This window comes from Schistocerca gregaria, chromosome 10 (genome assembly GCF_023897955.1).
Source record: "Schistocerca gregaria isolate iqSchGreg1 chromosome 10, iqSchGreg1.2, whole genome shotgun sequence".
Lineage (NCBI taxonomy): Eukaryota > Metazoa > Arthropoda > Insecta > Orthoptera > Acrididae > Schistocerca > Schistocerca gregaria.
The window spans coordinates 115,347,696-115,360,186 of record NC_064929.1 but is presented as its reverse complement, the minus strand read 5'-3'; the positions used below and the strand labels follow the sequence as shown (position 1 = coordinate 115,360,186).

Below are 12,491 nucleotides of genomic sequence, written 5' to 3'. Positions count from 1 at the left end.
CAGCTTTGCTGAGTACTCAGCTACAGGGGCGGAAAAGTATATTTATGTGATGTTGGACCTTTGAACTGAGCAGCTAGTCTTACAGATGTTTAACAACTGTGCACTATACGGAAAAAATCAGAGGTGAAATGTAATTTGTTGTTACTTATTTGTAGCGAACGATACATCACTCATTATTGTTAATAATCACGAGGTCACGTTTCCTATTCAGATATTTAGGATATTAAGTTTCCTTTAATTTACGTCTATGGTCACAATCTTATTTGTTTAACAAATTACCGGTTTCGGTCTTTAATGACCATCATCAGATCTGTTTCATAAAAACAAAGTTCTAATGTACTACAGCCATAGTGGCATCGTCAAATGTTAAATGCGGAATCAGCACCAGCATCGTCAAATACATATACAGGGTGTTTCAAAAATGACCGGTATATTTGAAACGGAAATACAAACTAAACGAGCAGCGATAGAAATACACCGTTTGTTGCAATATGCTTGGGACAACAGTACATTTTCAGGCAGACAAACTTTCGAAATTACAGTAGTTACAATTGTCAACAACAGATGGCGCTGCCGTCTGGGAACCTCTATAGTACGATATTTTCCACATATCCACCATGCGTAGCAATAATATGGCGTAGTCTCTGAATGAAATTACCCGAAACCTTTGACAACTATCGTTTTACGGTCCTTTGGTTACATTAAACCTCCGTTGAAAACTTCGTCTTGTTGCAACAACACTGTGTTCTAGGCGGTGGAATTCCGACACCAGAAAAATCCTCTGTTCTATGGAATAAACCATGTTGTCCACAGCACACTTGCACGTTGTGAACAGCACACGCTTACAGCAGAAAGACGACGTACAGACTGCGTTGTCTTCTATATCTTTCACATCACTTGCAGCGCCATCTGTTGTTGAAAATCGTAACTACTGTAATTTCGAAAGTTTGTCCGCCTGAAAATGTACTGTTGTCCCAAGCATATTGCAACAAACGGTGTATTTCTATCGCTGCTCGTTTAGTTTTTATTGCCGTTTCAAATATACCGGTCATTTTTGAAACACCCTGTAAATCACATCACATGCACGAGTTGTGCTGTCAGTAAAACTAATGTTTAAATAGTAATTACCACTTTGTTTTTGTGAAAAAGATCTGATGATGGTCGTTAAAGACCGAAACCGGTAATCTGTTAAACAAAAAAGATTGTGACCATAGACGTAAATTAAAGGAAACTTATTACATATACGGGCCACTGTGTTATTTCGCGGCCATGTCGCAGCTTCTGAAATTTAGGATATTTTTCAGGTACTTAGAACAATGACCAAAATAATATTTATGTGGTATTGCATAGTACTAATGTTCCTCCTGTGAAGGGGTACTAGGGAGGTATCTTGCGTTATTGTCCTAGCATGTCAGCGACATTATATTCGAGGCAGCTCTGCAAGACACTCCTAAAATGTTCAAAACTCTCGAATTAAATATTTTAATCGTAAATAAATTAAATTAATAGTTAAATTTTGTGCACTGGATGCTAGAAGATATGGTGTGGATTCTGAGTGCCGGGCTCTCCACTGTGCAGGCATCAACTTCCTGGAGGGCGAGGAGGCGATGGAGCAGCGCCGCTTCATGCTGAGGTACCTGCGAGACTTCGGCTTCGGGCGGAGATCCGACAGGCTGGAAGCTGAGATCGAGTCCGAGATGAGGGAGCTGGTGGAGCTCATCCGCTGTGGCACCGGAGACAAGGTGGCTGACCTACTTCTTCTGCCTCACTGCACTGCACACACTGTAGGGGTAAAAGCGATCTGGCCCCATGGGGGCGTGGAAGAAATAAGTGTCGAAATGGTGAAGGTGGCTTGGGACGATGGGAAAAGGTGGCTGTGTTGTATGACGAGCGTGGTGAGATGAAATGAGGTGAAGACATCGCAGGATTCAAGAGGGGAAGCAGGAGGGATTGTAGAAACTACAGGGGGGTCACATTAGACCACACTGTACCTAGGGATATGAAAAGATCCTGGAGAGCAGACTCCGAACGGGGATCAAGAACACATTGAGAGAGGAACAGCGTGGTTTCAGATCTGGGAGGTAAACTGTTGACCTCATATTTGCAGTGAAGCAGCTCCAGGACACCACTATGAATTTGGGGAAGACTTCATGACGGCTTTTCTCGGTATAGAAAAGGCATTTGATAATGTCTTTAGGAACATCTAGAAAAGAAGGGAGTGGAAGAAGAGACAATAAGAAAGTAGAGCAGATGTAGTGTGGAAGTCTGAGTTATAAGGATATGGGAAAGGAGAGGAGCAATTTCTAGCAGCAAACGAGTTGTGTAGGAGGGCAATGCATTGTCACCTCTCCTCTTCATTTGTTCTTGAATGAGATATTGATTAAGGTGACAGAAATAACTGGAGAAGAAAAGATGAGAGCAGTAGTGTTTTGCAAATGACTGGATGATTTGCAGAAACAAGGAGGAGGAGATTCAGGAACTGCTGCATTCTTGGGGGGGAAACTGTGAGAGAGTATGGAATGAAACCGAATGCAAACGAATGTGAAATTACAACTAGAAAAAAGGTAGAAAGGCTTGAAGGTGAACAGTGATGAAGATGGAAAGTCTCAGTTACTTGGGAAGTGTGACAGAGGAAAATGGAAGAAATGAGAGAGAGATCAGTGAAAGTGGCAGGAACGGCTGCGTGTTTGGGAAGATACTGTGGGACAATGTGGAATGAAATTTAAGGCAAACAAATGTGAGATTACAACTAGAAAAAACTGTAGAAAGGAGTGAGGGTGAACAACTGAAGAGGATAGAAAGTGTCAGTTATTTGGGAACTGTGATAGAGGAACATGGAAGAAACGAGAGAGAGATCAGTGAAAGTCGCAGATAGGCAGAAACACTCCTGCAAAATTTTAGGAGCCTGGATTGGTACAAGGATGTCCCACAAAAAAGCAAAGAAGTAATACATAGAAGTTACATCCCAAAACTAATCTATGTATCTCAAATGAAGGAAACAGAAGGAAGTACATAACGTGCATGTGAAGTTCCTCAGAAGGAGTATAGCATTAAAAAGGAGAGGTAGGGTGGGGAAAGAACTAGTAAGGGAAGTAGTTAATGAGGCACAATTGCACAGCAGTATAGAAACATCAAGGGTAATATTGTATGGATATTTAAACAAAATGGAAAACAAGATTCCCAAGAAGATACACGAAATGATAAATGGGTGTACGGCTGAAAGACATGAAGGAAATCTTTTGAGAAAAAGAGTGATGAGGTCTGGACCAGAGTGAATACAGAAAGATTGTGGTAAAAGAGGACTAGATGATGATGATGATTAGTTTCAGTTTTTACAAAAAGTCTAGGCCTTATGAGTAGGTCTCACATAGTGCTCTGTCCTCTTCGATTTTGTTCATTCTGAGGTGATTTGAAAGTAAGTGCCTGGACATCAGTTTTATAATGCTGTGTGTCACACTTCTGAAAAACAGTAGCAAAAATTAATTTCAAAAATTTCCATGTGCTCTTTAGTGTGAAAGTACAAAATGTTCATAACAGAGCTGCTTACTGTAACTACAATTTAGATAACTGGCTGATCCAACACTGCCGCTTAGTGCATAGGAACTGCTGAGCGTTTCCCCCTCTCCCCATCTTACTTACTGACAGTTGGAGCTAGTATAGGCCAACCCTCCAGGCAGAGTAAATTGCACTCATACTGCACTTGCAAGGCAACTGGCCATCCCTGTCCACGTGCTTTCGGTCAGTGCAGTACTGCTGAGCTGCCTGAGCCCACAGCCTGCAGGTCAGCTGATCCCATGTGCCCATTTTCCCATGTGCTGCATGCCTGTGGGCACGTGTGATGGAATGGTCTACTGTACAAGTATCAGGGTTGCTGATTATATACTTTCCCGTACAGATTCATTTGAATTTTATTTGTCATGATATACAATGTTCAATAGTGGGAACACAATTTTTTAAAAGAAATAACATTGCTTATGTTAACACATGCAGACTGAATTTTTTATGTAGTGATTAGAAACTTCCTGTCAGTTTAAAACTATGTGCCAGAGTGACACTCGAACTCAGGACCTTTGCCTCAAGTGGGAAGTGCTCCACCAGCTGAGTTACAAAAGCATGACTGGTTAATCAACAATGACACAGCCTGTCGCCCTCATGGCGACCCTATCTTGTCTCCTACCTTCAAGACTTGCTGTGAGTCATCATCGGGTGGCACTGTTAATAGAACACTTGCCTGCAGTAGGCAAAGGTACTGAGTTCGAGTCTTAGTGTAGCACTCAGTTTTAACCTTCCAGCAATTTTTATGTTATGACTATTTCAGTAGCATCGAACTAACTTCCTTTTAGTGGTTACAATCACAGTAGCTTCTCTTCACAAAACATACTGCAAAATCACAGTAGCTTCTCTTGAAAGAACATATTGCAAAACATTTACATATCCGCATCACAAACTAAAATTAAAATCAAAAGCGGTGTCACTTATTATTTTGATACATACTGACTATTGACAGACTTTTACTGGGGTGCAGCATCTGCAAATGTAGGCTGAGTATGTTTGCAGTGGCTGCATTGGACTAGGCAAATAACTACAATATCTCTGGGTGGCAGTCACTGCTTGTACAAAGTCTTGAGCAACCAAGCAGAATTTGAGTACCTTATATCAGACTTAGCGCCAAAGTGTCACATGCATCTACATGTACATCTACATATTCATGTACATTTACCACTTCATTTACATGTAGGATACTCTGTCTCTCTTTCTCTGTCTCTCAGAGATCTGCAAAATTTCCTCTCCGCTAGGCCTTGTATCTGACTAACCAGCTCTGATAATCTATCTTGCCATTCAAATCATTTGTTAGCGTCCTTAACTGTTGTTGTGTAACAATCGCTTTTCCAAATCTAAAAGAAACATTCATATGTGGAAAATGTTCTACTCTAAAAGTATTTGCTTTTGTTTATTGCTTAGTTTCTCTGACATCTGCACATTTTCTGTCCTGAGACACAAATCTTTTTGTTTTGGTTAGTACCTTCTTTGTGTCGTCGTTACCTGGATCAACTGGTGGAAGAAAGCTACAGCCGGGTCTCTCTCTCCACTTCAGTGGTTGGGACTGTGCCTGCCAAAGTCTGTGTCTGCCATGTCTGTTGTGAGAACTTGATGGTGGCGCCACAGTACAGATAAATTACACAGTATCCTAGGCAGAGTCAGAAATAACTCCCTCATTACGTTCATATAGTATTTTGCTATGTGGGAGTGGGGTGAAAATAATAAGGAAATTTTCAAAGTGTCATCACACTATCTACACTGTAAAAAGTTAAAATGCCTGTTCCATAGGGTTCAATCCTGTTGCCAGTGCTGCTTATCTCTGTTCGCATGAGATCACATTTTATGTCAGATCTGGATGTGGTACTAATTATTTTGACAGATGATATCAGCACTACCAAAAAAGAAAGTTCTAAAAAAATGGAGAAACAATTCACAAAAATCACTAACTGGTTTCGAAGAAATGAGCACACTGTAAACTTAGAAAATACCCAATTTTATAAAGCCAAAAGGGCAAGATAGTTATGTTAAAATTGTATACAAACACAACTTGGGGAGGGGGAGCAGTTTTGAGCACTTCAATGGATGCGTGAATGAAAATTGTAAATTGAAATCACTTACAGTGTATCTGTTGAAACATTTCAATTCAGCTTCATTTGCCTTTAAAAGAATTGTTAAGTAGAGATTAATGATTGGACATATTGTACTTGATTCATTTATAGATGTTCTACAAGGTAATATTATAGGTACCTCCACAGTCAGATACAATGCTTTCTTGAGCAAACTGTTAGACAGCCGATGACAGGGCAATATGTCAAGCAATGAAGAGCTGTTGGATAGTTTAGGGTAAATGGAAAGTTAGAAACAGTGCAACTGCCATCCTGTCTACTGCTCTTCTATGGTGGTGGTAGATTTCGGTGGAATGAAACCACAATAATTTACTGAGGTTACTTGATATCGTACCTTAGCAATGTACCAGTATATACTCAGAAAATCAGCTGTGACAAGCTGAAACAGTGTGCTGGAGTATGATCAGGATGTAGTCATCCACATTTAATTGGTGTCATTTGGGACATGTGAGCATGCCTCATAAAATGACTCAAAAGTTACTAGTCTATCTCAATAATTTCCCTCCAAAAACTCCTTAAATAACGAAACTGGCAGTCCAGTAGCTATGAGATAGTGATTAGTTTGGGACCAACTTTGCTTTCTAGTGCAACATTCACATCAGGTTGATTTAGTCGCTAAAGATTTATGATACATACTCATAGGTTTCCTTTAGATCACATCATGAAAGATTTCTCACATAACACTGTTCTATACAATTACATATTATGTGACATGGAGGTCTATGGCATGTAGTATTGAGCACTGTGGGCAGAAAGTAACTGGTGACGTTTCGACAGGCTGTGATGCAACCGTCATCATACGGGGAAGGCTGCCGGCGCGTGCTGTTGCCCGACGCATTGTTCCCTGGCTTCATCAACGGCTTCATGCCAGTGGTGGCGGGCAGCCGGCTGCCGCGGTCAGCTGACGGGATGTGCCGCCATCTTGGGCTCGCGGGCCTGCAGGCAGCCAGGGCTGGGGACGCCACAGGTGGCTTCCTCACGCTGCACCCCACACTCAGCAGCATCGCCCCCAAGATGTCCGGCTACTGGGACACGGTCGAGTCTGCTGAGAAGATCCTGGGCTACTTCCGTGTAAGTGCTGGCGTAAATGCTATTCTGCTCTATCACAAGGGCATATTGATGTAGTAAAGTGAATATAGCAAAACCATATCAAGATTATTTATGAGATATCTCCACGCCACTATGATCAAATGCAGTGTGTCCATAAAAGAATGTCCCACTTTCAAGGTATGTGATAACAGTTTAATCTCTCTTCATGAAAGACAATGTCCTAACTGACTCACTCATTCACTGACTCATCATCAACCACTAAGGATAGAAACTTGAAATTTGGAAAGGGTGTCACCTTAAACTGTAGGTATCGTTTAAGAAGGAATAGCTCGAAATTCCGCCCCTTCGAGTGTGAAATAGAAAACGAAAGGCTTTGTGAAGATATGTCACTAAGGCTAGCGCAAAAAAATTGGTATTTTGTTTCTCACTAAGAAACAAAGAAATATGTGTTTCAGCAATATTGAAAATTTATCTCCTATGGGAGTGAAATAGTTTGTCTTTTTGAAAAAAAATTCATTAGAATATTGGAATTCGACTTCTTAGTTAGAAATAAAAAGTACATGTTTCGGTGGGTTTTGAAATTCAACCCTAGGTTGGTGAAATTGGGGATGAAAAGTTTTATGAAATATTTCACAAACAAACCGTTTTTAAATCTAAATACACGAAAATTTTAATTTGGCTTCTCAGTTAGAAACAAAAAATGAATGTTTGTTTTTGGAATGTCAGCCCTTAACAAGGGTACAGCAGTGCCAGACTGATTCACTGACTCATCATTGCCCAGTATGCTTAGGGCATAAACTTGAAATTTCGACAGGATGTGGGTCTTATACTGTAGGCATCGCTTAAGAAAGCGGTTTTTAGAAATTCTACACTAAAGGGGGTGAAATAGGGAGTGAAAAGTTTAATGAAAATATATCACTATTACAGCAATTTTGAAGCCAGAACCAAGAAAATTAGTGTTTGGTTTCTTGGTCAGAAGTAAAGATATGTGTTTCAAAATTTTGGAAATTTAATGCCTGTGGAGGTGAAATGATTGGTAAGAGATTTTCTGAAAAAACTCATTATTAAGCAACTACTAAAGTATTTTTAAATCTAAATCTATGAAAACTGGTATTTGACTTCTCGTTTCTAAATTAAAAATGCATGTTTCATTGTTTTTGCAAATTCCACCCTTGTGGGGATGAAATAGGAGATGAAAGTTTCTGTGGAAGTATTTTTGATACTAAGAGAATTTGTATTGTCGTTTAAGAAGCGGTTTTTCGCAATTCTGCCCTAAAGGGGGTGAAATAGGGAATGAGAAGTTTTATGAAAATATGTCACTATTAAGGCAATTTTGAAGCTAGAACCACGAAAATTGGTGTTTGGTTTCTCGGTCACAAGTAAAGAAAAAAGTAGAAATAAAAAAGTAGAAATAAAAAAGTAGGAATTTCACTGTTTTTGGAATTTCAGCCATTAAGAGGGTGAAATAGGAGATGAGAATTTTTAAGAAAATATTTCGTTGTATCAAATAAATTTTAAAACTAATTACATGAAAAACTGATAATTAATTTCTCGGGGAGATATAAAGAAATATGTGTTAGGGGATTAAAGTTTCTGCAGAAATATCACCACAAGGGAAAGAAAGTGTGTGTAACAAAACTTTGGACTCCAATTACCATAATCGCTTTTTGGTCAGAAGTACAGTCGGAAAATATTCTTCTGCTATGTCTTTAATTAGCATGAAAAGTTTAGAAGCTATTGCAGTTTGAGAACAACACAAAAATTAAAGAAAAAAAAATCTGTACAGACGATACAGCCCAATTGAGTGAAGCACTCGAAGCCAAACTAGTTTAGACTATTTACAACGAATCATACATCAAATTGAAGGTGAACTAATTTAGTTTCTCTTACAAATGTTAAACATGTGGACCCTCAGATATAGGTGACATACATCCAATGTAAAATCTAGTTCATCTCACACTTTTGGTTAATATGTCTGGTGTAGCGAAGCAATAGCATCATGCAATTTAGATAATGAGGAATAAATTTTGATTAGAGCAGCTCAAATAAAAATTCATAATTTGCTTGCCATTTGCTATGATGTAAACAAATTAAATGGTAGAAAGTTACGATGTTTTTCGAGAAACATTTGTCTTCAAATGGCTCTAAGCACTATGGGACTCAACATCTGATGTCATAAGTCCCATAGACGCAGAACTAATTAAACCTAACTAACCTAAAGACATCACACACTTCCATGCTCGAGGCAGGATTCGAACTTGCGAGCGTAGCGTCAGCGCGGTACCGGACTAAACTTCCTAGAACCGCTCGGCCACAGCTGCCGGCAAACATTTGTCTTCAGAAATCTGTTCCCAATCATATTTCTCTGTTTTGAAATGGAAGTAATAGGATGACAAGCTCTTAAAACTATTACGATAATCTGTTGTGACAGCTAAAATTTATTTGCATCAGTTATAAACAGGAGCTCAATCTTATCGTATATTCCTCTAGAAACATGTATCTAGGGTTCTAAAACTAAAACGGTATCAAATGAATTGAAAAGGAAAGTGGTTTCGCAGAGTTCATGTGACAAATTTTGCTTATCTCTTGGTCTTCTTCACTCTCACTGGAAGAATTACCACCTTGTTGCTGAATGCGTGTTTCCTTCCTTAGCAATCGTCATTATGGTGTGACAGTAATTGACATTCGACATCTGATTATTTTAAAAGTTATGCTTCAGTTATCTTACCTTTATTAGTTTGAGCTAGTTCAACTTATTGGTTATCTGCATTTTACAGAAAGTCATCCAAGAACACGAGAAGACATACTCTGATGATCACATGAGGGACTTCATCGACAGATACCTCAAGGAGATAAAGGAGAGACAGAAGACAGGCGAACCCAGCACTTACTCCAGTAAGTAAACCAAAACTGAGTGATACACTATTAAACTACAGCTCAGAAAGGTATTTTATTTGTAACCATTGTGACCAAAGAAATAGCAGCCTCAAAAATCCTTAAGAACAAATGGCAAGTTGATGTACACTTTATTAATGCAATATGACAGTAAGTTTCTATTGTGCAGTATACAAGTAAATTTTTACCAGTAGTTTTAGAAAAATGAGTCCATTTACTATTCTGGTGGCAGGAAAACTCTGAAATTGTAGTTCTTGTTGAGACAATGCGTTTCGTAGCTTTGGAGCTGACGTCACGCTGACAGCCAGAAGAATCCTGTCAGCTACCCATCAAGAGGGAAACTGATTAGCAGCGTCTTTGAGAAACTGTAAGACGGCTGACGTGAATAAGTCGAGTCACTCAGTCATAGGATCGGAAAGATGGTGTCCAATTTAATGTGAATTTTTTCATATTTCTCACATCACTGAGGAGCACAAAGAAAATACGTAAGTTTCAGTACTAGCTGTTCATTATTAAAAACACACTGGGTAACAGAATTCCACCGCAACGGCTACACAGTAGCTAGTTATTTTTGCCTGCCTTGTTAACAAATTTTTACTTTCAGCGAAGCGTCAGCTGTGGTGAATTTTGAGTAACACATAAATATATTTTACAGCCATTGTAAAATTAGCTTCTTTTTCCACAACGTAGCGCAGTTAGCACAATATCATCTTACAAACATGTCAGTTCAGTTGTACTTGTTAGAGAAACCTGAAGAGGCACCACATTAGATAAGAAAGTTACACGTGATAACTTTATGGAAAAATTATCTCCTCCTTTCATGCAACATTTTGTGAAAAACTCGTTTCATATTCTTGAACCATTTAGGAGATACAATAGATGTCAGTAACATTTTCAATTTCACTTATCGTTAGCGTGTGTGAGAGAGGAAGTTAACCCACTGCATACAATTCTTTTTTCAAGACTGGACTCCCACAAGGTTAAAGAAAAATTCAATATTTTAACTAAAGTTCATATGCAGCAATGCACGACCTAACATGCACCCATCGTCAACTGATGGTGACTCCTATTTTTTTTTGTAGTCAATTCTAACTACACACTAAGACACTAACGAAATGATCCACTTCACCATGAAGCTGACGAATGAAGCTACAACATGCAAAAGTTTCAGATTTCTGTATTTTAAAATCGTGTGAGAAAGACTGCAAAGCAGCCATAGTATCTGCGACGCTCTATTCATAATGGCACCTCTCCACCTCCATTATTCCCTGTGTGCAGCCTTAGACATATACACTGAAGCGCCAAAGAGACTGGTATACGCGTGTGTACTCAAATACAAAGATGTGTAAACAGGCAGAATACGGCGCTGCGGTTGGCAACGACTAAATAAGACAATAACTCTCTGGTACAATAGTTAGATCGATTAGTGCTGCTACAATGGCAGGTTATCAAGTTTTATGCGAATACGATCGTGGTGTTACAGTCGGCGCATGAGCTATGGGACACACATCTCCGAGGTAGCGATGAACTGGGGATTTTCCGGTACGATCATTTCACAAGTGTACCGTGAATATCAGGAATCCGATAAAACATCAAATGTCCAACATCACAGCAGCTGGAAAAAGATCCTGCAAGAATGGGACCAATGAGGAGTGAAGGGAATCGTTCAACGTGACAGAAGTGCAACCCATCTGTAAATTGCTGCAGATTTCAATGCCGGACCATCAACAAGTGTCAACGTGCGAATCATTCACCGAAACATGATCGAATGGGCTTTCGGAGGCGACGGTCCACTCGTGTATCCCTAATGACCGCCCGACACAAAGCCTTACACCTCATCTGGATCCTACCGGCCCGGGTGGCAGGGCGGCTCTAGGCGCTACAGTGTGGAACCGCGCGACTGCTACGGTTGCAGGTTCGAATCCTGCATGGATGTGTGTGATGTCCTTAGGTTAGTTAGGTTTAAGTAGTTATAGGGGACTGATGACCTGAGAAGTTACGTCCCACAGTGCTCAGAGCAATTTGAATCATTTTTTTCATCTGGGTCCGTCACCACCGACTGTTGATGACTGGAAGCATGTTGGACGAGTCTCGTTTCAAATTGTATCGAGCGGATGGACGTGTATCGATATGGAGACAACCTCACGAATCGATGGATCCTTCATGTCGCAGGGGAGTGTTGAAGCTGGTGGAGGCTCTGTAGTGGTGTGGGGCGTGTGCACTTGGTGTGATATGGGATTCCTGATACGTCTGGATATGATTCTGACAGGTGACATGTACCTAAGCATCCTGTCTGATCACATGTATCCATTCACATCCATTTTCCATTCAGACAGGCAATTCGAGCAGGACAATGTGACATCCCAGACGTCCAGAATTGCTAGAGAGTGGCTCCAGAAACACTCTTCTGAGTTTAAACTCTTTCACTGGCCACCAAACTCCCCAGCCACGAACATTATTGAGCATATCTGGTATGCCTTACAACGTGCTGTTCAGAAGAGATCTCCACCCCATCGTACGGATTTATGGACAGCCCTGCAGGATCCATGGTGTCAGTTCCCTCCATCACTACTTCAGACATTATTCGAGTCCATGCCACGTCGTGTTGCGTTGCTTCTTCATGCTCTCGGGGACTCTACACGATATTAGGCAGGTGTACCAGTCTCATTGGCTCTTTAGTGTGTAACGGCATTAGACAGCTCAGTAACACAGCACACAGGCCACCACCTTTCTTTGTGTTACAAGACTTGCAGTATCTATGCTAGGGTGCAGAGTCCAGATCGACATCACCGTTTGGTGAGGACACAAAACTACTGGTAGTTATGAGTGTTGAACTGGTGGAGGTGCGTGGTTAACCAGCCGTCCGTGTCTTGTTTGCAG

The 12,491-nt window shown here is 40.3% G+C and overlaps 1 protein-coding gene across 1 annotated transcript in view; it reads left to right on the top strand.

Annotated features, from left to right (window-relative positions):
* Positions 1-12,491, top strand: part of LOC126293516 (probable cytochrome P450 304a1) — a 46,795-nt gene that overhangs the window by 18,244 nt on the left and 16,060 nt on the right. The window contains exons 3-5 of the mRNA XM_049986767.1: positions 1,579-1,742; positions 6,444-6,737; positions 9,494-9,611. Coding sequence (XP_049842724.1) covers positions 1,579-1,742; positions 6,444-6,737; positions 9,494-9,611 — 576 coding nt within the window. The remainder of the gene's footprint in view (positions 1-1,578; positions 1,743-6,443; positions 6,738-9,493; positions 9,612-12,491) is intronic.